The following is a 24,706-nucleotide window of genomic DNA, read 5'->3' as shown; positions in this document are numbered from 1 at the left end:
AGCATTTGCTGTTTTATACACAATGCCTCCCATTTGCGCACATACTGTGTGTCCGAGATAGAACATGCTCTGAAACTTAACCATGTTAGAATAGCATCAGCAGTTTGAAGGGAAATGTGAATATAATTTAATTTAACACAGCAGACGTTTTTGTAAATAGGTTGTGCTTAACCTAAGGGTTCTGGTTTTGATCCCAGTAAAGTGCTAGCGATTTAGTTTCTCTATTGGGTCCTGGAGTTATTCTAACCTTAGAAACTCTCACCAACTGTAACCCTTACTCTAACCAAACAGACAGTGTAATGCCTAGTTGTAACCAAAGAAGCTTAATACCTAAGTTTCATCCCTAACTTTCTTCATTGAATCAAAATTAAATTATAGGTTACTGTTATTTTGTTCCAATGGACGACAACAATTTTGACTAGTGTGATTACATTTTTGGACTTCATGACCTCATGACCAACTGCTAGCACATAACGGGGATAGAAAAGTACAGTATGTTTATTATTGAATATGTTCCCAATGAAATCAACTGTACAGAAACTCATTCCTACACCTAGTACGTGTTTAATTCCTGACAATGGTTGAATGTGTTGCCTCTACCCCTACCAGGCAGGCCTAGCTCTAGAAAGTGTATAAATATGACATACTTTTGGCAAGCTTGCAAATAACTTTAAATATCAATATGATATACTGCATTTCTTATCTCCACAATTGTGTAAAAGTTTTTTTAAGTATACATGACTAATACAAGCTAATTACTTTGGTGTTATTTAGCTACAACTTCCATCAAGAAACATTTTAGTAAAAGTCCGTTAGGCCATTATTTACAGACTAAAAACTAAGTGTTGAGCAGAGTCCTGTGCATGAGCAATTTCCTCCAATTGGAGACACAAGTATTTCAATAGCAAACTTAATAATTACAGTGTTCACAGTGGTCCTTCAAAAACACTTAATTCAAGAATAAAAAAGGACGTATTCACAGAGCATCAGCTAATGAACTCAAATGAAGTCAAGTCAATTCAATAATTTACAGAAGCTTCAAATGTATTAAAATTACACATACTTTCCAAGTGGCAAAAAGAGAGGAATACTAGGGAATATATAAACCTCAAAAATATATGGGATGAGACAAATATATAATGTCACTTTACTTTATAAATGTAAAACTAATCCTCTGATAGGATAACCAATTTTAAACATAGCTTTATTTGTCCTATGTTTATATTCTACAAAGGATTTCAGACAAGCATACTGACTAAAGCATGGCACTGTTTCTTAAAAATTGCATCTGTTCATGTTGAGAATTTATGGTGCATTCTTACTATTCTTACTAACAATTAAATGTCCTTTCAAGTCGTCTGAAACGCTGTTAATACAAAACAATGCTTGGTGTGTTTCTAGTGTTTTCCAAGTAAAAAAACAAAGAAAAGTGATTCTCAGTGGAGAATCTCCTGCTTGCATGTCCAGTGTAGAGTTTTTTTTGTACCTCTTCCCAGAATAATTTTTTTAGGTCCTCAAGGCAGTTTCACTACAACAACACAGGCACCAGCTCTGCCAATGTTGAGCGGCATCTCCTGTTGAGAGACAGAGAAGGTGAATGAACAGTCTGTCTCTCAGTCTCAAACTTTTATGGAAATACAGCAAGAGGGTTGTGAAATTACTTTGTGGCAGAAAAGGGGAATCAAATTGGCTTTCGGTGTGAGTTCAAACACATTCTGGGTTACCTCAGTCCATTCGTTGTTCAGTGCATCGTAGGACTCAACGTTGTGCAGGTAAGACTGACCATCATATCCTCCCACAGCGTAGAGCCTGTCTCCCAGCAGACACACTCCAACAGCGTCTCTGGGGACACTGAGGGACGACACGGTTGTCCATGTGTCCGTCTTTGGGTCATACCTGCAGGGGCAGACGAGGACAAAACCAAGACAGTGGTTATTTTGGAGTCTGAGAGATGAAAGTTACTGTACGTTACAGTACATGATACATGATATTTTAGAACCAAATGAAAATATTTTGGACTAAAAGCCTATAGGATTACAGTGCAGACTGTTTATTCATAAATGTCGCCAACATAGAGATGGTTATTTAGTAAGAAGCTAGTTTAGACTGAGGGAATATTACAATATGTTGGAAGAAATCACAGTCACTCTCTTAACAATAAACAATGGATTTTGTGGACAAACACTGCAGCGATATCAAGAGCTTGAGCATACTGGTTGCAATTTACTATTTAGCCAGCAGAGGGAACTACACACCATACTATGCACTGCATGACGCATAAACTGCCAAGCAACGGCCCAAATATGCTAAAAATTGAGAAGAGAAAATGGTTGGGGTTAAATCTGCCCACCCATTTCTTGTCATTTGCTTCTGAATTGTATGTTGCACCAGTGTTGCAAAAAAACAATGAATGTATTAAAACATGCTTTTTACTATACCCAGTACCCGTAACATTTTGACATATTTTACCTCTCTACACAATCGGAGAGTCGAGAGCAGTGATTTGACGCTGGGGCATCATGGCCTCCGACGGCATACAGGAAACTGTTGTAGGTGGCCACACCCACCCCCCCTCGCCGCTTTGCCATAGGCGCGCACATGCTCCACTTGTTGGTGTGTGGATCGAAGCATTCCATGGATCTCAAACATGAGCTCCCATCTCTGCCTCCAACTGCAAACAATCTGGAATATTGTAAAATGTCAGATATGTTACAAAGCTAACCAGCTTTGTAACATTTCTAACATATTATGTTTGAAATATTTTGTTATCATATTTGTTGAATGTATTGTTATATTCTATTGACAAACGGTTCATCTTGATGCCGGGTTTTGGGGATTTTATTAAATAAAAATGAATAAGATTTATATCTCAGATGCAGAACTAGGCCTTGAGCGATGCTCATTTCCTTGTCTTCGAAAGCATCGTCCATCAGCAGGGTCATATTAGAAGATAATGTATCCTTCCCATGGTCTTTCAGGGAAGTGTAGGCTGAGGAAACAACTTCCTTGTTGTCTATTTTTGACAAAGTTGCAGAAATAACTTTAGGACCTATTCAATGTGAGAATGCTTTGTCAGGTCTCTGTATTCCTGTATTTTCTGTATTATCTGGCTCTAGCTGAGGTAGGGCTCTTAGTGTGAAATGATGAGGACATTCCTGTTTGACTGACCAAGGACATTTATTTACATTTACATTTACATTTAGTCATTTAGCAGACGCTCTTATCCAGAGCGACTTACAGTAATTACAGGGACATTCCCCCCGAGGCAAGTAGGGTGAAGTGCCTTGCCCAAGGACACAACATCATGTGGCACGGCGGGGAATCGATCCGGCAACCTTCTGATTACTAGCCCGACTCCCTCACCGCTCAGCCATCTGACTCCCCCCACTTTATAGGTGTGTGTCAATGTGTCACCATGAGTGCAATAATGTTGGTGCTACTGACACTTGTGTGCTCATATTACTGTGAAACCCACCTACACTGCACTCACAGTAAGAATCAGAGCCCTACCTTACCATAATGATAGCCCTCAGCAGAGTGTAAGTACAGTATGATGTTGATTAAGTACAGAACCTGCCACACTCTACAATAGTAATCACACAGAAATACAGATACTTAAGTAAATTGTTCACCATAAAATTATAACCCTAGACAGTACAAGTTTGCCTCATGCTTTGTACGCGTGGCTTTGTGGTGACTTTGGAAGGGTTACGTTATGCCCTGCATCAGGGCCGGCCCAAGCCTATATGGGGCCTTAAGCAAAATTGATTTGGGGGCCCCTCGGTGTCGCTTATGATTGCCGATTTAAAAAAAAGAATATATATATTTTTACATAATACATTAAACTGTAATTTCATTTGCTCTTGGGGGCCCTTTGGTAGCCACAGGGGCCCTAAGCAGACGCTTAGTTCGCTTATGCCTTGGGCCGGCCCTGCCCTGCATCTTAAGCAGACATCATTTTCCAAAAGGTTAGCATAGAGAGTATGAGAAAGCCATTGGCTTTAGTTCTGTGACTTACTTCCCATTGAGTGCAGTAACTCCTACGGTACTGCGTGGGGTAGACATGCTGGCCACGTAGTTCCACTGTCTGGCCTGGGGGTCCCACCTCTCCACCGTGTTCAGATAGCTCCATCCATCATGGCCCCCCACAGCATACATAGGACCCTCTAACACAGCAATACCTGTGGCGTGGAGAGTACATATTTTGTCATTTAGTGGGAAAAAGGAGCGTTGAAAATAATGTAGACGACAAGGTTGTTCGTCTTTCTAACCTTTTTATGATTTCCAGTGGGATCGTTTGGGAAATTAATGACTTTTGCTACATAGTTTACTTAATAGCAAAATCACATACAAACACTCCAGACACCGATAACATTTCATGTCGTTAAACCCCCTCCTCACTACTGTATAATCAATAACAATAAAAGGAGAACTGCCATCCACATTTCTAAGGTATCTTTTTCTTTGACAGTTCCTACAGTACAGTGAGTTTTACCCAAAGGCTATAGGACTCATTTTTAGAACAGCTCGAGTAGGCAACAGTACAGATGAGTCATTGCTATGGAGATATGGAACTCTGAATGTGTTCTGCAAAATGAATGTAAAATGGATTGTTATTCTCCATGCTGGGGTCACAGAGGGAAGTGGTTTCAACAACAACAATACAAAGGATACAGTGAAGCAATTGGATTATATGTTGCTGGTCATTTAAGCAGGATAGATACCATTTCCTTGATGGGGACTTCCAAATGTAAACTCATGCCCTCAACATTATAAATATGTTTGAACCAAATGCTTTTCCCAGAAAATGATTTTTTTTTACTGTATGACCAGTTGAGGTGGCTTTGAAAAAACGACAGCACAGCTCTGTCTTCTTTTTCCTGGAAGCACACAGCGGGTGAACCCCAAGGCCGGGAGAAAGATCCACAGCTTTAGTCAAAACTGTGCACAACGTGAGCAAAATAGGAGAGATATCTGCAACAGTGGAGATCAGAGACCTGCAGGTAATCTATAAGGTGTTATCTCTTGGGCAACCATGCTCACCGCTACCTTCAACCACACAAGGCGAGCGAGTTGAATACTTGACAAGATATCCCTGTTACACTAGTTCAGCTCTGTCCAGCTGTGTATCAAACCATTTCTAACATAAAATAGAAAAATATGTTGGAAAAGGCAGAGATAAGTTGCCAGAATACCCACCATGATAAAGTAGAAGTAAAGGTCTAAACTATCAATGAATGGCTGTCTAATGAACTGGATGTCATTAGACCTATAAATAATTTCTAAAATGGTTTAAATGGATTAATAATTGACTTGTTTTTACTATACTTTTTAATTAATGCACGTTGCTTGTGTTCTGTTGTATTTACAGATATTACACTGGCACAAGAACCACTTCAAAGTATAAACCTAAAGTAATTAATTCAAAAACAGACCTAAGCCATGCCTGTGTGTTGACATGGGGGGCATTGTGGACCACACTTTGGTGATGGGATTGTAGCACTCCACCATGTTGGATGTCTTGAGACCATCTCTGCCCCCAACCACGTAGAGCTTGTTATCGATGACCGCCACCCCGAACTGGAGCCTGCGCCCATTCATGATGCCCACCTGTATCCAGGTGTTGGTCCTTAGGTCGTACTTCTCAATGGTTGTGGAGCCTATGCAGGGAGAAGGTTCATTCATCTCTGGTGATCATTTAAAACAAAGCTTAAATGAAACATAAGAAACAGGCATAGCGATTCCTCGATACAATGAAAGAGAAACTTTAAAAACGAGTCAAGCACATCAACTTGTTTGTCTTAAATAGTGAGACTTGTTACTGCTCCACAGTAAGTATTATCTACTATACTGAAGTATTCTTCTAACTAAACATAGCTTGTGGTGAATAGGCTCAATTTCCATTAAATGTGTAGACCCTGTGTTGTACTGCAGGACAAAAGAACATTAATAGGCTTGTACTCTGTAACTGTAAGAGCATGCCCTGACATGTTGACATCACTTCATTACAGGACATCCATCTTCTTAATGGCCACATTGATAAAACCTGTGTGTCTGTAATAATAGTCCTGAGCCATTAAGGAGAAGGACATGTAATGGATTTGGCAAGAGGTGGTCAGGACCATACAAAGATCAATGACTTGAGACCATATGAGGTGCACTTGCCTTTTTTCTGACTTTACACTTTTGTTATATTTGCTTCATTGGACTTGGTGAACCAAATCAATTGTATATGCCATTGTAAAAAATTTACATTACACAATTTTCTTTACAGTATTCACAAATATTATTCGGATCTACAGGCTCACCTTTGGTAGCATCCATTCCTCCAACAGCGTAAAGAGCTCCGACAGTGGACTTTCTTGGTTTGGTTCTGGGGCTTTGGAACATTGGGCGACGTTCTGGCAGTAAGTGGTACTTCATAGCCTCCATAAGTAGCTTTTGGCATTCCAGGTCATCCGAAAACATCTTGTTGTTTTCCAAGTCGGCGAGGAGCTAGATTGGAAGAGGAGGGTTATTTAGTGAATGTGTTGAGTATGAAATGGTCCTTGGCGGCAGATACAATATGCCTGAGACAGAGGACAGGTGGAATCATAGGTATGGTAATGAGAGATGAATAATGAACTAAAATCAAAACCTTGTGAGCACAGACAGAATCTATAAACCAAGGCTACTCTGGCAAATGTATTATATTACATGCTATAACCTTCCTTTTAGTTATTTTATGACAATATGTTCAACTGACTGGGGTCAGATAGATTCATTCAAAGTACTTGAGAAAGCTTGCCTGTTGTAATAAAATCAGTGTTGAATATTATGTTCCTGACAAAGCAACCTCCACCAAGAATGCAGTCTACATGGCTGGGGAACAAAATAAATTACTGGATTTCATAGTCCCAGGTGCTATTTGACCAAGGTTTGGTGTGTGTAATTGTACACCATATGCTGCATGTGTCTGTACCTGTGGGGGTAGAAGGGGTAGACGAATGTTGGCCAGGAGCAGCCCCAGGTCTTGCTGTCGCTGCTGAACGTCGTACCTAACCCACATCATCAGCGCCTGGAAGATGGTCTCCTCGTCGGGGACATTGATGTCATCGTTGGACAGCAGCTTGACTATCTCAGCGGTCGGCAGCAAGAGGAACTCCTGGTTCTGGATTACCTCCAGAAAATGCTCCTGGAACAGAGATGAGGCACAGAAGAGTTCAGTTGGTTCTTCTTGTGTCAACGAGGAAACACAAAGCTCTGATTGAGTCTGGAGTTTGTCCACCATGTGGACAATGCTGAATATCATCGGTACAGCTTTGAGGAGTCCACTCAACAAAGAGACTCTCATCATTTAAGTTATTACAGACAAATCTCTCTGACAAAGCCCTAGTGTATGGTACAGTGAATGTAGAAAGACACATGAAGGAGTTGGTGACTAATCATGGTGTGGGGGTTAATAGAAAGAAGGTAAGGCAGAAACATAAAGAGTTACATTGATGTATATGTCCAATGAGGGTTTTGCAGAAAATGAGTTCTGTATAATAGCTACACATATTGCTAAAGATTGATGTCCCATCCACTGGCCCTAAGCTCAAGCAATCGTACAGCTCCGCTTCAATGCCTCTACAAGGACATTGTCCCTGGACACTTTCATTAGAGATGATGCCATATAAAACACTACGCTTTATACTGCTTTGTAATGTTGGACATAAAAACATAAAGAAGTACAGGGAGAGCCTTGGCCCTGCACCCCTTGAAACAAGCCTTCTGCACATTATTTATCACACAACAAGAAAAACAAAACCCAACACTCCTTGATGCGAAGTATGTTAACAATTAAGAAAAAAAGGAACGCTATTGATCATTAATCTGTAACAAATTACAGTGCCTTGGCAGATCTATCGTGAGCAGAGGCTTTAAGAGCTTAACAGTGACAGGTTAATGGGATGAGGCCCATTCATTGATCCACCGAAGGAGATGCTACATCTCGCTGTTTAACATATGTATAGATTTGTTATTTGTAATTACCCTCCTCAAAATGCTGACGAAAAAAATGTATACATGAATTCTACCACAATGCAAACCAGTGATTTCAAAACCATTTAAAGGCATGTACTATTTGAATTGGTTAACTCTGTGGGGGAACTGAGGACATTCACATTGATCTCTGGTAAGGGATAATTAGATAAGAAAGAAGGAAGTACTTTAAAGCAGCAGAATATGTATACCTTCTATCATGTTATTGATATTATAATGCTATGAAAAACTTGACTCAGAACTGAATATGCTTTGGCTGCTCTTCACCAACACAACAAAATCACATGATTACGTGGGCGTGCTGGTATGGGTAAATGTTTCCAGTCATCTGAGGATAACCTGGGACCTGGTTTGGAACTATGGAATGGCTTCAGGAGGGAAAATTGCACTTTTACAGAAAAAGAGGATGTTCTATGATCCCCCGACGTGCAAAACCAGGAAAAACAAAGCTTATACAAACAGCAGTTCTCTTGGAACCCGATGGACGAGGGACAGTTCCAGGAAGTCCCTGCTCTGTCCGTGGTCATTATTGAACCGATTGAACAGGAAGCAGTGGCTCTTGTGCTGGATGATTAGATTAACCTCCTAGTCCTGGAAGGGCCCTGTGCAAACAGGCTGAGCAGATGTCCTTCAGGAGATAACTGCTATCTTTCCAAAGTTGTTTCCGTGCTGGTTGAAGACGTTATCCGGCAAATATGTGCTATAGATCTCAATATCACCACACAAAATAAATCCTGCGAAAGCATTGGGGAAGTCTATTCTTTACTTAAATAATGCAACGCTCGGTATCTCGAAACTACAGCTATATAGTGTGAATAGATTCATTTCAAGCAGGAAATTGAGCTTTTTTTTCAAATAGCATATTGTCTTTTTTGTCCCAGTCACAACGCCAACTAATCAGACTTTAATGGCATGTTTACAGAAAATAGGAAAATGTGTTGGCTCTTGAAAAAAAAAAATGCATTGTTAACATTTTATACAAATTTTGGTGTGACACAATGTATTATACTTTCAAATGTTTGCTGTTCGTATTAAACTTTTTAAGTATTTGTTTGTTTTGAAACTTTAGAATACCTTCCCTATTCATCATTTAATCATTATAATGATTAAACACTTACAGTTTTATGGGAAGATGGTGTCTATAATGTTCTAAATAGAAGGTACCAGAGCTGTTAACCTGGGCTACCTGTAGCATGAATACAATACTTTGCAATATGCTTAAGAAAATGTATCGACACAATTTACTATGAATACAGTATACACTAGATGTTTTGATTCACACATGTATAATGTACTTACATTCTACTTACATGAACAATGTTTACATTTCATGGTAAGACGTAGTGTGTGAATATGTCTTACCATGGTGTAGGTGTGGGCCACATTGAGCAGGTCCACGCATCCCTGGGCATCTGCGAAGGAGCGTATCCCCAGGCAGTTGGAGGGATGGAGCTGCTTCATGAGGAAGTTACAGCAGACCTCGATGACCTGTGAGAGCTGGAGCAGGCAGGCAGCTGCCAATAAACTCTCAATAGTCTCCTCCTTCAGTTCAAGGACACCTGTTCAGTGAAGCAGACAATCCCGGTTCTGAGAGCACACTTAAAGCATTTGGCAAAAAACAGACAAACAAGAGAAGACTAACCCAGAGATCAAAATCAAAATAAAAGTGGTCAGTTTCCAAAACATGTATAGTATTACCAAATAAATACAGCTAAGAGTGACATGGCTTTACTGGTCTTTTTAATCATTGGAGCACACAGGAAGCCCAATAACTACTTATGGGACCCAATGAGTGGTTTTACAAGCACTCACCAGTGTAAGCAAAATGAACCAATGATCTCAAGGCATCAGAATCCACACCCTCCATCTTGATTTCCTCCTGTTTTGCCTCTCTCACATCATTGGTAAACATGGCAGCAAAGTAGTCTGAGACCGCACTTAGGACAAGTCTGCATGAATGTTAAAAGGGACAGAGGAACAAACATAAACAATTATATGTGACCATGTTTTATTGTGTTATTTCCTCATCCCTATGGATTTGCCAGTACCATAAATGTGGTTTCATTTACATTAACAAGGAGCTTGGCCATTCTAAACGAGATGTATGTGTTAAGGTTCTAGCGTTTACTGTTAGAGACAGAGACCTGCTGGGTTCTGAAGTTGTTCTAGTGTGCATGAGTCACACCATGTATGTGAAAAAACCTTTTCAATAATTTTGCAGGTTCTTGAAACATTATTGTTCAATCAGATAAGTGGAATTCTACCTATCTATAATTCTTGGAACCAGGGTCGGACTGGCCGTCGGGAGAGTCGGGAGATTTCCCAAACGGCCGGTCAAACGGCCGCGGCATAATGCTTAAAAATTAAATATATATAGGAAAATATACACGGTCGTGGCCGGTCTCAAAGTCCCGGGCCGATTTTCAGTCCCAGTCCAGACCTGCTTGGAACTATAGATATATAGTGCACAGTGCCCATAATGAAGTAGGTGAGACACACACAATGAGTCTTGGAATAATAGAGAGGGCACAGTGCCCATGATGCAGTCAGTGAGTAAGACGCACACAGATTTCTGGAATTATTGATGTATAGTTCATTGCCCGTCATGCAGCTGGTGATGACAGTTCCTCTCAGTGGCTTTGGTACCTACATTTCTCAGATCTCAATTGAAATTCTCAGTTGAAGTACTTCAACCTCCACATAATCTAGCCACTTATGCACATCATGAATGCCATTTCTCATTATTTTAAACAAATTGCCAATTATATGGTGCATTCATGCAAATGATTATGCAGCCTACAATTGTATGCTGTTTCTTGCATTATCAATTGCTTATGAACAGAATGTATTATATTGGTTCTCTGTTAAACTGTTTTACCCCCACAACCATCTAGACAATTAGTTCGATGCAAAAGTCATTACATGCACAATGGTTGAGCCAGTTGTCATACACAGACAAACACAGAGTCCATGCTTTATAGTATAGATGTCTCTGCCTTGTTTGTTGATAAGTAGACCAACGTATGCACAAAAAGTGATCTGTAATTAAAACTGATCCTTAGTTTCCTCACAGATTTCAGAAGAGCGAAAGATCACACTACTAAAGTTAATCAATGAGCCTATGCCTGTATTGACAACTTTATGCTGTTGATCTGTGAGCTCTGAAACCAAAAGTGGAGGTGGGTGCAATTCAATTAAAGTTCAGTCACCGACCTGTGGGCTGGGATCTTATGATCTCCTGCGATCAGGAAAACATCACACAGCTGTTTGTGCTGAAGATACGTCTCCATCTTGCGGAAGGTCTGTTCCGCATGGTTCGTAGCCTGGAAGAACTCATCAGAGCAATTGGAGCTCATCCTTGAGTAGCTACTTAGAGTCAACCTGTAAAGAGAAAGAGGAGGAAATGATGGCTTACATGACCAACTAACCTTTAATCCTTTTTAAGATGCTTTAGAAACTCATCATAAATCAGCATGTTTTTTTTATTCAACTGAAGAATTACATGTTCCATTACTCTTAAAGACTACATTCAGTTATGTTTTACTTGTGGATTATTTATTTTCTCCCAACACATCAAGTTTGAGTCAAACTTGAATTTTAATTAAATGAATAAGAACAATTGTGATTCTTAGATTCAAGTTTGTCTACAGTATGTGCATCTTCTTGGTCATTCTGGGCCGAATTTAAAACGGACAAAAATTCCTTAAATAAGTGGATAAAGACCCAGGAAGTTCCAATGGGACTTGAATACAATCTGGCTAATTCCAGTCGTTGGAGCACAATGTGTCTTTTGGACAGATAGGGATTTTGCAAGTGAGCTGGCATCTTCCTCACAGTATTGTGGTAAGGCTGAGCCCCTCTCCCTGAAGGCAGACAGATTACATGCTGTTATACAGTTCCTAAATAATCCCTCCTACTTGTGGAGAAATAACCTAGGCCAGTAACACTGGTGTGTCCTTCACGGAGAATAATCCACTTGCTGACATTTAGGGTTGTTTGTTACACAGCATAAATGGATCAAACTGTCTGGGGGAATTAACTGAAGTCGAACGCTGCCCCTCTTTGGAGAATTATAGTTTTAAAAGTGTTTTTGTTTTCTCCTGGCAATGCCAATGAACAGCTGTCAACATCTACTGAGTAATGGCTTCATGATTCCAGGCCACACCACTATGTTATAATGCGGTTTATACCATATATATTACTGCAGTTGACTCAAACCAATTTGATGATCTTTTTCAAGTTTTAACTTGCATTATAAACATATGCCTTTGAACAAAACAACATTTAAAGGAAAGAAGAAGCAGTGTCCCCACTACACTTGCAAAGACAAACTGCCACAAAGTTTCAGCGTAAAACTTTTGTATCTTGATTTTAATTATGACAAGAAACTACTCCATGGGGAACCATTTTTATGACATGTTGTTTCTAACCGTACCCAATAGTTAGGCCTTTATTGGGATGCTTTATGCTAAATACAAGCATAATTTATTTCCCTGTCATGATAATACCCATCTGACTCAGGACTCTTGGATAGGAAAAAACTGAACAAGACTGAATACGAAATTGGGCAGTAAAATGTAGATGCATTACCTTTGTGACCGCTGCAAGGCATGCTGTAAGGATTTTTCATGCCCACCAATCTCAGGGACACTAATTGCTTTGGTATCACATTCTTGGGAGCAGTAAATTTCTTTGAGGTGTTTATTTTCTTTGGGTATAGGGTTGTTCATTAAGACCCCGGCTGGCCGTTAAATGTAACAGTGAAACCAGAAATACTGTCTCAGACTCCACAGAGAATGCAGTCTAGACAGCACATTACAGTCACAGGTATAAGGTAAACAGTAACTCAGTCTACACATAGGATGTAAGTTTACAAATAAATTCATCAAATAAGAGGAGTTTTGAAGAGACCCAGACACTATTCACTCTCACATCCTTCAAGAATGACTTGACTTTCAGAAAGAGACATTAATGAGATTTATCCAAACACACGCCACCCTCCAAACACCTTGTCTACACACCTTCAAGGGTAGCTTTAACACCTGAACCCAACTAACTAAATCAGGGAACAAATCTTTGCAGGCGCATCCAAAATACATCTTAAAGTGTCTGAATATGTTGTTAGTGTGCTCTTATGCTAATGGTGTTGTTATCTAAAGAAGGCTTTATGGTTTGGGGCCCTGATGTTAGATGTATTTGTCATCCTCAGGGTAGCCTCCAGCAGGAAGGGGCATGAGTCATAATTCCTATTGGGACAGTGAGTCTTATTCTAACTAATGTGTCAACTCCATCCTTGTATGAGCGGGGAAAAACCCTGGGTACAGCGGGAGCTCGCTTTCAAAATGGATTACAGAATCCCCATTGTCCCTCAAGGCAGTTGAGTTGGTTGAGAATCAACGCAGACAAAGACCCATGTAGCATGCCAAGTCCACAATCCACATACAACAGTCTATAATATCCTGCTGTTTCTGTCCTTTTTACCCAATATGTTAGTGTTCAGGATTTGCACGTACAGAGAAAGTGGTAAATTAATTCACTTTAAACCCTTCCCTGCCAACCAGCAAAACTGACAGCTAATCTCTATTCCTGACTCAGTTTCTTGTACATCTGCATTTGAAACATTTGATAGTGATAAGGAATGTGGGAAAGGCACCTGTAACTGTAGGCCTGTGGTTTTAGGTGCTGTAATGTTTGATTTCCCCAGAAAAGAGAGGTATCAAGCCCTAAAAATTACCTACCACATGCTTTTTTTCTGTGGTGGCCCTGGAGGAAATTGCTCAAGAGATTTATGGAAATGAGTTATTGCCTCCATGTATCTTTCTCTGCTATTACCAATCCCCATGTGTTGTAAAGAAACCTAGTAAAGTCATGTTGTAAAGTTATGTCAGCATAATTTCACCCCCAGGCGTGATAGATGATGTACTACGTTGCTGGTAAGTTATTGATTCATATTTTGAATATTGAATATAACATCAGGGAAGATGAAAATCTAGGCAGGCTAGAATGTTAAGTGATCAATCAGAGGTTCCAAGAATTAGTGAGATTAATAGATTTAACTGTGCAGGAAGACTGGTGTCAGTTCTCAACATATAAATCAAATGGGCTGGGAGAGGTGAAACACTACGATAGTAACATAGGAGGGAAATATGTTTTTAACAGCTGCTTTTTTTTGTTGCCTTTAAAGCATAGAGTAGTATTTTGCAGTGGTAAGGCCTACAGTTAATTCCTTATAGAGATTTGGAATCCCTTCCCGGAGATTACCTGTGATTATATTGCTGAGGCTGCATCATAATGCCGAGGGAATTTTTCTGGAAAGTGGGAATTTATGTTTAAGTGAAAATTGTGCTGGTCTCAGCTAAATGTTTCCCTCTAGCTAGTTTGTGGATTGAAGTCCAAGGCCTCCAGTATGAGATCTAATGCAGAGCTACAATATGTTACTTACAATTAATCAATGTCTGGTGTAAATTAGAGTCACCGACAGATTAACACATTTACCTATATATTAAGCGAAGGCACCACTGTTGAAAAAATTGTCAAAAACAAACAAACATTGGATTGCTATGACTAGATTAGACCACATATTTCTCATAGCTCTTCTTATGGGATAAGCTGCCAAACTTATTGTATTAGTGCTGAACACATACATTGTACAATGACTCTTGCTTGGAGACTTGTTGCTCTTGTTGGTTAGTGGTAACTGATTTAAATTTTTGTACTCACTGTGAAATATTTTATTTTACTGTTACTTGCTTTTCCACAGGTACACTTGCACTTATAGCGATTCATGTGGTTTAATTGTAACTTGTTTAACTACATGCTCTTAAGGTTCTTCCCTTTGGCACTTATTTTTGTTGTTCACAATGTGTGCTTCATGTTTTGGCTACCCGCAATGTTTTGGGTCTATCTTGTTGTTATGATCAGTGACCTGTGCACTTTGCAAAGCTTTCTCTTTGAAGTCGCTTTGGATAAAAGTGTCTGCTTAATGAATAAATGTAAATGTACAAGGTAAAGAACCTTGGTACATATGGTAAAGCACTTTGCAAATTGTCTGTTGAAAGAAGGAGAAATAAAATAAGTGAAATTGAAGGGGAACATCAACACAGCATGTGTCTGTCTCTCATATTTTGAATGTTTTTTGATGCCGTCCGTATTTTCTACACCAGTACTGCACACCAGCATCCTAAAGCCAAAACTCTGTTATTCAACTGTGAATGCAAATGATTGAATAAGACTGCTTAAGGGCATTGGTGGACTAAGCTGTGGTCTTTTCTAATTCATATGCATATGAAATACTTGGAAAGCTGTGTCAGGGATTACATTATTGGATTCAAGTTTATTCCAGGAAAATTCTTTGAACCCTATTATACAAGAACATTTGGCATAAGATGCAGTCTATTCTGTTATTTCCTTTGTAGGATGGGAAAGCAAAGGGGCTGATCACAGTGATTTCACTGTCCTTCACTTCAATCTACCCTCGAAAACATTGTTATCATAAGTAAATTAAGTTGTCAGTGTTGACAGCAAACCATGACATAGTATGACATCACAGAAAGTGTACAATAATTTCTCGCTCACAAGGTTGCCATTCCTCAACATACAAAAAGTCAATTTGTCACTAAATGTATTATATTTTAACAACATCTATCTAAGTGTCAGCTACCAAGTCAGACCTTATAAACCTTGTGGTAGGTGAAGGAATCAAGGAATGCTCTGAGTTACAGCTGTTGACAGAGGAAGGTGTGGTCTGTCTCCTACTCCAAGGCAATCGAGAGGGAATTGAGATATCATTCAAACGAACAGCTGCTGACTCTAACCTCTGTTGCGCTCTTTATATGGAGAGGTCAGGGTTCCTATTTCATTTGAGTTGAGCTCCATCATGTTTCTTCAGACAAGGGGAGGTGGGAGAAACATGCACATAACACAAACATATCTAAGTATGTTATTAAGTATGCTGCTAAATATTTAGTAGATTATGTCATATGGGCTTTGAAGGCAAATTGTCATACTTAAAATATACTGTCACAAAAGGATTACATTAATTAAAGTAAAACTTCACCTGAAAATGTATCCCATTAAACAAGTGGACTTTCAGGGCACCAACCCCAATTTACTTTCTATGCTAGTCCCAGAGAATATGATGAACATATTTTGCAAGATTCACGCAACACTTCTGCATTCTACATATAGCCTTGTGAGATTGTGACAAATTACGTGTCAACGATTTATGAAGTGAGACGTAATGGGAGCAACCGGCAGTTGGCGCAAATGAATGTGTATATCGTAGTCACACACACACATCTGCTTTGGCTGAGGATGAACATTACAGCAATAACTTGTAATGTAGACATACTTCACACTTCAGTGCATCGAGGTACATACCGCGGATGATAGGACTAGCTTAATTTCATGTTTACAATATAGTACCAATTAATTGAAAAGCCTACAAATATGTTTCTCACGATTATGTTCCATGTTGAAAATGCTTTGCAACCCAAATGTCATGGTTTACTGATTCAATAAATGCTGTGGTTGAAAAAAATCTCCCTTATTCAATGATTATGTAAAACAGATGCTGACAGCATCATCAATTCATCTGTATAGTAGGAAATGGTGATTTCAATATCTTTCTATGTTTTAAAATATAGCTGCTCATTCATGGAGGCTGTCATGCAGAACCTCTATAGGCTTTTTTTATTTGCATCTCCTCTCATTTTAGAGTTATAGATATATAGAGTCATATATATAGCACAATGTCAAATGACATTGGGACAAAAGCTAAGGATGGGCATGAATTTAATATATATAAAGTTACATAAAGTAAGGTCCCTGGAGGAAAAACTGTAACAGGAAACTATTATTAACTGTAAATAATTCCAATATGGAAGATATTTCCAGACAGTATTTTCTAGTCTGAATATTATTCATGCACGTCTTGCGTTATTTTGTTTATGCACTCATGTTGAGCACATAAGCAGCTATAAATATAGGCCATTGGGTGGTTGATTTGAAGAGCAGCTGACAATTTCATAATAAATCATCATATTTACAGGAGTCGTTTAGGATTATGGAAATTAAAATAAAGATGATCATACTGGGGCTGAAAATGGTTTGTGATGTTGATGATGACGTATCAGGACATACAGAACTCTCTAGTCCCTGAACAAGGAATCGGACAGGCGTTCGTTTGAAGACTCCATCATCCACTAAAGAAAATAGTAGTCAATCTCACACAAGGGCCAATCCGCGTAAGTGTGCCAGATAACAGATGAAAGGAGTGAAGTTCTTTTCATCCTGGTGACAGGTGCCTTTAGTGCACCCCAGACATCACACAACCTGCTCCTACAACACCTGTTTACCTCCAAGAACCGTGCGAGATCACACAGGGGAAAATAAGATGCCATATGAACAGACCGCATAAAAAAACAGCTAGAGTATATGAGGGCAAGAGGAGGATGTCGGCATTGGAATGGATTCTAGTGTGCAAACCGCAGAATGTGGGTTTCATGTGAACTGTGGTATTTGCTCTGGTGTGGATAATTAATGCGTTTGCTCTTTCCTTCTCTTCTGCTTTCTCTATTAAACAACCTGCACCAGTGTTCTGTGATGTAATGGTGTTCTTCCTGTTACCACTTCAGACTCTGGTGGGTGACTACATTCTGTGCAAAAAGATGTGCAACTCAGTAGCTGGGTGACATCATGAATAACTCTAAAGAGCTACAGTAGCTTCTAATAGTAACACGTTATCTGCAGAAGAGCACAAAGTAACATGCGAAACCTTGATGTCCCTTCAATGAATAATTTAGAAGATGTTTTATTGGCTTGCCTGGCTGAGCCCCATGAACACTAAATAAACTATCCCCAGGTGAGGTATGGGGACTGCTGCTTCACTAAAGTTAATTGGAAAATGATGGCTTCATGCAGTTAACTGGTTAATTACTGAGACAACTTGCAAAACATCATACGTACAAGTTCAAAGTTGGTATAAAAAAAAATATCTGGTCCGTGGCACAGTTCAAACGCCTGATCAAATAACAATTGGTAAAGTAACTCCTCAGATTATATGATTAAGAATCAGAACACGAGCCCATGAGTGATTCTTTACCATCACTGACAACTAGGCGTTATTTTAAGAGAAATCTATATACTCTCCTTTAGGACATCTAACCTGTCTCTTCCCAAGTGAAATTCCTTGAGTAATGTCATACCTTTCTCCTGCTTCCACCTCGGAGAGGTCCTCTGTGTTGCTATTCACATTCTCCAGGTTGCTCTTGGCTTCCGCCTCCTCAGTGTTGTTGGAGGAATCACCTCTTTTTGGAGCCTCCTGGCTGTCTGCCAGGTGGTAAATGGGCCTGTGCAAGTTGTGCCATGATTGACGGCCTGCCCTGACACATACAGGTGTGGGACCAGGAGTCGGCACCAGGATACTATGGACTGGGCTGTTGCTGCTCTTCCGGAGCCCACCTCTGTCCCGGGAGTGACTCTTGAGCCGACTCTGGACTGGTGTGCCCCTGTGGTCGAAGCCCTCTTGCTGGATGTAAGCTCCTCCACCTCCGCCTCCCCCTCCAGCAGAACTCTGGGAGGAGTGACTGAACCAACGCCAGCGTAACCTGAGGATCTGCTTCACGTCAAAGTCCTTCTTCCCCGACATGGACATCCTTTCTGTTTGGAGATGAGGGCAGTCGAATGCAGGATCCCCCAAAAAACATGGAGAAGAAGCCGCTTTGGATTCAGTGTCACTGTGCCTTTCTATTGTGCTCCTTTACCCCACTGCTCTTTTTTTAGAGGGCATAAGCTAAGACCATGAACAGTCTCTGCAGCTTTTGTTCTGTGACCGAGCTTATCTTCCCTCCCTCTAACTCTCTCTTTCTCTCTCTCTCGCTTTCTCTCTCTGCTGCTGTTTCTGCCTCTGCCGCTGCTGGGGCTCGGTTAATGCACATGCATGATATACGCTGTATTGCTTTGTCTCTCTCTCTCGATCACTCTTGCTCTACCTCTCTCTCTCTCTCTCGCTCTCGCTCTCTCTCTCTCACATAGACACACACACTCCCTGTGTCTCTCCTACACACACGCAAGCAAGCACACATGCGTCAAACTAACAGGAATCAGAGATGTCTCACACAAGCCCTGCCCAGTTTCTACCAGCTGATGATGTTGAGGTGGATCCTGCCTTAGGGAGGTGGGGTATCACACAGCCTGGATGATGAGGTCACACCTCAGACAAGTAAATCAAATCTCAGCAAAGGAGGGAAAGCAACCCCAGCGAACTACAGCATCACTCTCTCTGGTAGCAGGGTCCACACTGGGCTATCGCGCTCGTTTGTGGAGGATACACCCACACTGGATCTCTTCCAACATGTATATTAAGTATTAACGCAAGCGTACAAGCAACTGTAACCATCATACACATAAATCTGTACACACACTTTAAGACACGCGACCATTCTCTATCGTACATCCACATATGCTCAAATATTTTCCTACATTAATTAAAAAACACATGCCTTCACAATTACACAAACAGGTGCACACTCTCATACTGGACATACACGGACACACACATACAGACATACAGGTTCATGTACAGTGCCCTCCAAAAGTATTGGAACAGTGAGGCGAATTCCTTTATTTTTGCTGTAGACTGAAAACATTTGGGCTTGACATCAAATAATGAACGTGAGACCAGAGATCAACGTTTCAGCTTTTATTTCCAGGTATTTACATCAGGATCTGATGCACAACTAAGAAAATATCACATTTTGTTTGAATCCACCCATTTGTCATGTGATCAAAAGTATTGGAACAGATATACTTAAAACATATTTAAGTGAATAAGACTTAATATTTAGTTGCAAATCCTTTGCTTTCAATAACTGCAGCAAGTCTGTGACCCATTGACGTCACCAAACTTTTGCATTCTTCCTTTTTGATGCTTTCCCAGGCTTTCACTGCAGCCTCTTTCAGTTGTTGTTTGTTTTGTGGGGTTCCTCCCTTCAGTCTCCTCTTAAGCAGGTAAAATGCATGCTCTATAGGGTTTAAGTCTGGAGATTGACTTGGCCAGTCTAATACCTTCCATTTCTTGCCCCTGATGAACTCCTTTGTTGTTTTGGCAGTGTGTTTTGGGTCGTTATCTTGCTGCATGATGAAGGCTCTGCCAATCAGTTTGGTTGCATCTTTCCTTAAATTGGCAGACAAAATGTTTCTGTAGACTTCCGAGTTCATTTTGCTGCTGCCATCATGTGTTACATCCTCAATGAAGATTAATGAGCCCGTCCCAGAAGAAGCCATGCAAGCCCAAGCCATGACATTACCTCCACCGTGTTTCACAGATGAGCTTGTGTGTTTGGGATCATGAGCAGTTCCTTTCTTTCTCCAAACTTTAGCCTTTCCATCACTTTGGTAAAAGTTAATCTTTGTCTCATCAGTCCATAAAACTTTGTCCCAGAATTTTTGAGGTTCATCTCTGTACTTTTTGGCAAATTCCAGCCTGGCCTTCCTATTCTTCTTGCTAATGAGTGGTTTGCATCTTCTGGTGTAGCCCTTGTACTTTTGTTCATGAAGTCTTCTGCGAACAGTAGATAGTGATACCTTCACTCCTGCCATCTGGAGGTTGTTGCTGATCTCACTAACAGTTGTTTTAGGGTCTTTCTTTACAGCTCTCACAGTGTTTCTGTCATCAACTGCTGATGTTTTCCTTGGTCTACCTGTTCGACGTCTGTTACTTAGTACACCAGTAGTTTTCTTCTTCTTCAGGACATTCCAAATGGTTGTACTGGCTATGGCCAATGTTTCTGCAATGGCTCTGATTGATTTTCCATCTTCTCTAAGACTCACAATTGCTTGTTTTTCACCCAAAGACAGCGCTCTGGTTTTCATGTTGTTTTCACCTCTGAATACAGTCTGCATAGACAAAACCTATCTTACCCAATCTGAACCTGAGTGTAGACATTCAGTGGTATTTATTGATTGAATAATGTATGTAATAGGACACACCTGGGCAACAAAACACACCTGTCAGTCACATGTTCCAATACTTTTGCTCACGTGACAAATGGGTGGGTTCGAACAAAAAGGTGATATTTTCTAATTTGTGCATCAGATCCTGATGTAAATACCTGGAAATAAAAGCTGAAACGTCGATCTCTGGTTTCACATTCATCGTTTGATGTCAAGCCCAAATGTTTTCAGTCTACAGCAAAAATAAAGGAATTGGCCTCACTGTTCCAATACTTTTGGAGGGCACTGTATACACTCACATGCATTTCCACCACTGCCTCCACATTTGACAAACTCCCAGGAGAGAGAGACAGGTACAATCTCCCAGTGCAGGTAACCATGCAGAAGGATTATTATACCTCCATCATTCTTAAACCTGGGTGAAAGATAAATGGTGATAAAGCCTCAAACACACAACACACTTGTCTTGCCAATTTCCCCAAAAATCTTAACTTCACACATTTCGATGTCAGAGGTAAATGCTATTTCATTTCAACTTTGGATTATATACAGTAGGAAGGCATGGAAAGATGTTTTTATCACAGGGGAAAATCAGTTATCTCAGTTATCAACAAAAACAGGAACTGAAATATAGGGGGTTGGGATTAGTGGGAAAATGTGGACAGTTTAACTGATATGGAACATCTGCTGGAGTCCATGGGACGTAATACACTGAGAGGTGAAAACGAGAAAGTCCTTGGACACAACTACACAAACAAGCCAAATAGCCCTTGTTGTGTGATCGATAGATTTTGACCATCAATAATACGAAGCTGGAATTACACAGCCCAGTAATGGCACATGTTAGCAAGTCAAATGTTTGCTATTGTATATTTGTATTTTGATATATGTTAATAATGATGTCTGCGCATTACATAAAAATTTGAGGATATCACCCAAAGCTGATCGGTGAATGTCAAACCCCAAAATAGAAGCAATATGTGAGTGTGTGTGTTTTTCTTGTCCCATTTGTATCACGTGGGACTTTGGTAGCCCACACACTAAGGCTGAGAGAAGAAGTGAGTGTAACATGCATACTGTTGAAGATAAATGTCAATATGCTGCTGTGTATCTCATCTTCCTCATCTTCTTTCCTGCTGTATACAAGGGATTTGCTGCTTCGCTACCACTGATGCTATCTATGGTTTATTCATATCCTGTGTGCACCACTTGACTGTTGAATCTTTGGGCCAAGAAACATTAAACAGTTAGCCTATAGCATTAGCATCTCTCCGTACCATTCCTGAAATATGAATGCCCTATTTGAAACTCTGCTGCTCATGCTGAGGAAAAATAGAGTCCAATATTACACGACTTTCCTACTTTCAGTAGTTTAATGAGTGTTAAATACGACCCTGTGAAGTCTGGCCAATACTGGCCAGTATTTACCAATACTGTTTTCTGAGAGTGTTAAGGAACACTCCAAGATCCTTGCACTATAGCTTAATTCTAACCATGTGCCCTTTTCCTAACTGCCAATATGCATGTGATTATAAGTCAAGGCTGAGAAACACATTACATATTCATGCCACTCAGTCACAGATTCATGTAAAGTATCAACATGTTTTTTTTTCAGATATTTCTCGGGCTAATTGGACTTTCACATTCTCCTTGCTAGGCTTTTATTTAACACCTTGGATGCACATTATATTAATTTCTTGTTATTATTTAAATTATTATGAAATAGGCAAATAACAGCAGGGGGTTGGGGCATAGTGTTGACTGAATGGATCATCCTTTGTTTTCATGCAAATATTTGTTGTAAATAAAAGACTGAATTTCCTTTGTTTCCACATTATCTAAGAGTATTAAGAGCTGTAATTGTTTAACAGCTATCTGTTTATTAATTCCTATTGTACATTGTTAAAACTAAATACAACACTAATTTCTCATATTCTGTGTATACGTCCATTTGCCCTGTCCAGCAGGTATGTTGTGATCACTTCATGAACAAAATAATGTTGTGTTATGAAATTGCTTCTTTATGGAGGAACTCTAACTGAGCAGGAAACTATCACCATTTGTTACATAGAAATGTCACAAAAATATAATATGCTCGTTCTTGTTTTTTACATTTATTTATAGTATTTAGTATTATATTTAGTACTGTTAGTATAGTATTTAGCCATATTAAGCAAAGTGAATAATAGTCTAACTTTGAGCATACATGACTACTCTAATCCAGTGATCTAGTTTTGTAAATGCAGAAATCATTGCCACATGAGTTCTCCCCCACTTACAGTCCAAAACAGAGGTGATTAATCACAAGGTGTCCTTATCTTGCCTTAATCACCCCAGGTGGCCTTAACACTATGCTAATTTATGTACTGCATTTTAAATACAAAAGGACAGTGCTCTCCCCTTATTCTAGATGGAGATGTTACACAGCTCCACGAACAATCTGCGACAGAATTGTGGATACAAAATAAAAATATCAAACAGATCTTTGGTTCAGCGCAGGGTTGATGCTGATTGTATTGTAATGTACAGTAATTTCATTCAATCATCTGCAAATGTATACAAACGTTTCTTGTTCTGTCTTTGTTGTTACAGAAGAACGTCAGAATGAGCAGTGAAGTGATTTACTTATATTAATTATAACAATGCAATAGGACTCAGTATCCACCTTTTATTTCTGCAGGAGTCAAGGACACCATCTGCTTCAGCTCCACATGACACATGACATGACAGTCTGTACCAGTGCTATCCAAATTATCCTCAAACATCTGTCCACTGGGGACTGTCTTTCATATCTTGTAGGCCTATATTCACTGTAAATAATGAAATGATCCTAAATAACCTAATACCAAATAATTAAAATGCTATACTTTCCAAATACAACATGTCTGCACAGTTAATACACATCATAAAGCAGACAATGTTTTGAAAGTGTGTATAATGCCAACTGAAATATGTTATACTTTTTCTGTTATATTTGTATATATTTTTTGTCTTGTTCATTATTAGAAAAAGTATTTTGTATGAGATTATGTCCAGAATCAATAGCAGATATTTTGTCATTTTAGTAAACATCCAAAAGACACGGAAGAGCAATTGTATTTGAACTGGCATAGTCAGTTTTGCAGGAATTAACATTCGTATAGACAATGAATATCCCTTTCTTCAAGTCGTTCCATTTTATGTTTTATGTTATAAGTATAGTATACCATTCGTCTTAACCCAACATTCACCCCACATCTGAGATTTTAACATAAATGGTACGTAGCATTCGAATCAGCAAACAATACTTCAGTTACTGTACAGTTTTCCGGCAGTAGGTTGCAAATCAAAACAACAATTGGTCAATTTTACCATAGCTTTCAGAAAGAAACTTTTTTGTAATATTGTACCAAGTAGCAATGTGTATTACTTTGCCTACTTTACACACACACACATACACCATGATTGTTTTACCTTTTGAATGATTCCAGTCACTGTAATACCTCCAAACTCTATCTCTATTTAATGACAACAGCAATAAACACATTAATGTGCTCAAACTCAAAATGTCTACAACATTACTAAACCTCCAACAGCGTTCCTCCTATGTTTCTGTCTCTTGTGCCTCTTTTTGCGAACAAATATTTTCCTTTGAAAAGGAAAGGAACACTTTCCTCTTCTAGAGGAAATTCCTGACAAGTTCCTTCCTCACCGCTACCCCAACAATTGCATTCAAACAACCAGGAACATA

At 39.6% G+C, this 24,706-nt stretch overlaps 1 protein-coding gene across 2 annotated transcripts; it reads right to left on the bottom strand.

The window, feature by feature from the left end:
• Positions 1-934: 934 nt before the first annotated feature.
• klhl4 (kelch-like family member 4) lies at positions 935-24,603 on the bottom strand. Of its 2 annotated transcripts, none has more exons than XM_047024822.1 (11): positions 24,430-24,603; positions 11,236-11,403; positions 9,835-9,971; positions 9,385-9,581; positions 6,962-7,174; positions 6,309-6,495; positions 5,436-5,660; positions 4,019-4,181; positions 2,470-2,682; positions 1,725-1,896; positions 935-1,574 (listed from the first exon to the last, which is right to left on the bottom strand). In XM_047024822.1, the coding sequence occupies exons 2-11, from the start codon at positions 11,376-11,378 to the stop codon at positions 1,515-1,517; spliced, it is 1,710 nt and encodes a 569-aa protein (XP_046880778.1). In that variant the 5' UTR covers positions 11,379-11,403; positions 24,430-24,603; the 3' UTR covers positions 935-1,514. The 2 variants fall into 2 exon arrangements, with proteins under 2 accessions (XP_046880778.1, XP_046880769.1); XM_047024813.1 differs by lacking the exon at positions 24,430-24,603 and adding an exon at positions 18,228-19,037.
• Positions 24,604-24,706: the final 103 nt, after the last annotated feature.

This window comes from Hypomesus transpacificus, chromosome 1, assembly GCF_021917145.1.
Source record: "Hypomesus transpacificus isolate Combined female chromosome 1, fHypTra1, whole genome shotgun sequence".
NCBI lineage: Eukaryota > Metazoa > Chordata > Actinopteri > Osmeriformes > Osmeridae > Hypomesus > Hypomesus transpacificus.
The sequence above is the reverse complement of the archived record's forward strand: the minus strand, read 5'-3'. Positions and strand labels throughout refer to the sequence as shown.

Bases quoted from the DNA above. Each gene is read 5' to 3' on its own strand.
- klhl4 (XM_047024813.1), bottom strand. From the start codon at position 18,676: ATGTCCATGTCGGGGAAGAAGGACTTTGACGTGAAGCAGATCCTCAGG. The intron at 9,972-11,235 runs GTCGGTGACTGA...ACATTCATGCAG, and splicing joins CATAAGATCCCAGCCCACAG to ACTTGTCCTAAGTGCGGTCT. The intron at 1,575-1,724 runs GTAACCCAGAAT...GTCTCTCAACAG, and splicing joins TGAACAACGAATGGACTGAG to GAGATGCCGCTCAACATTGG.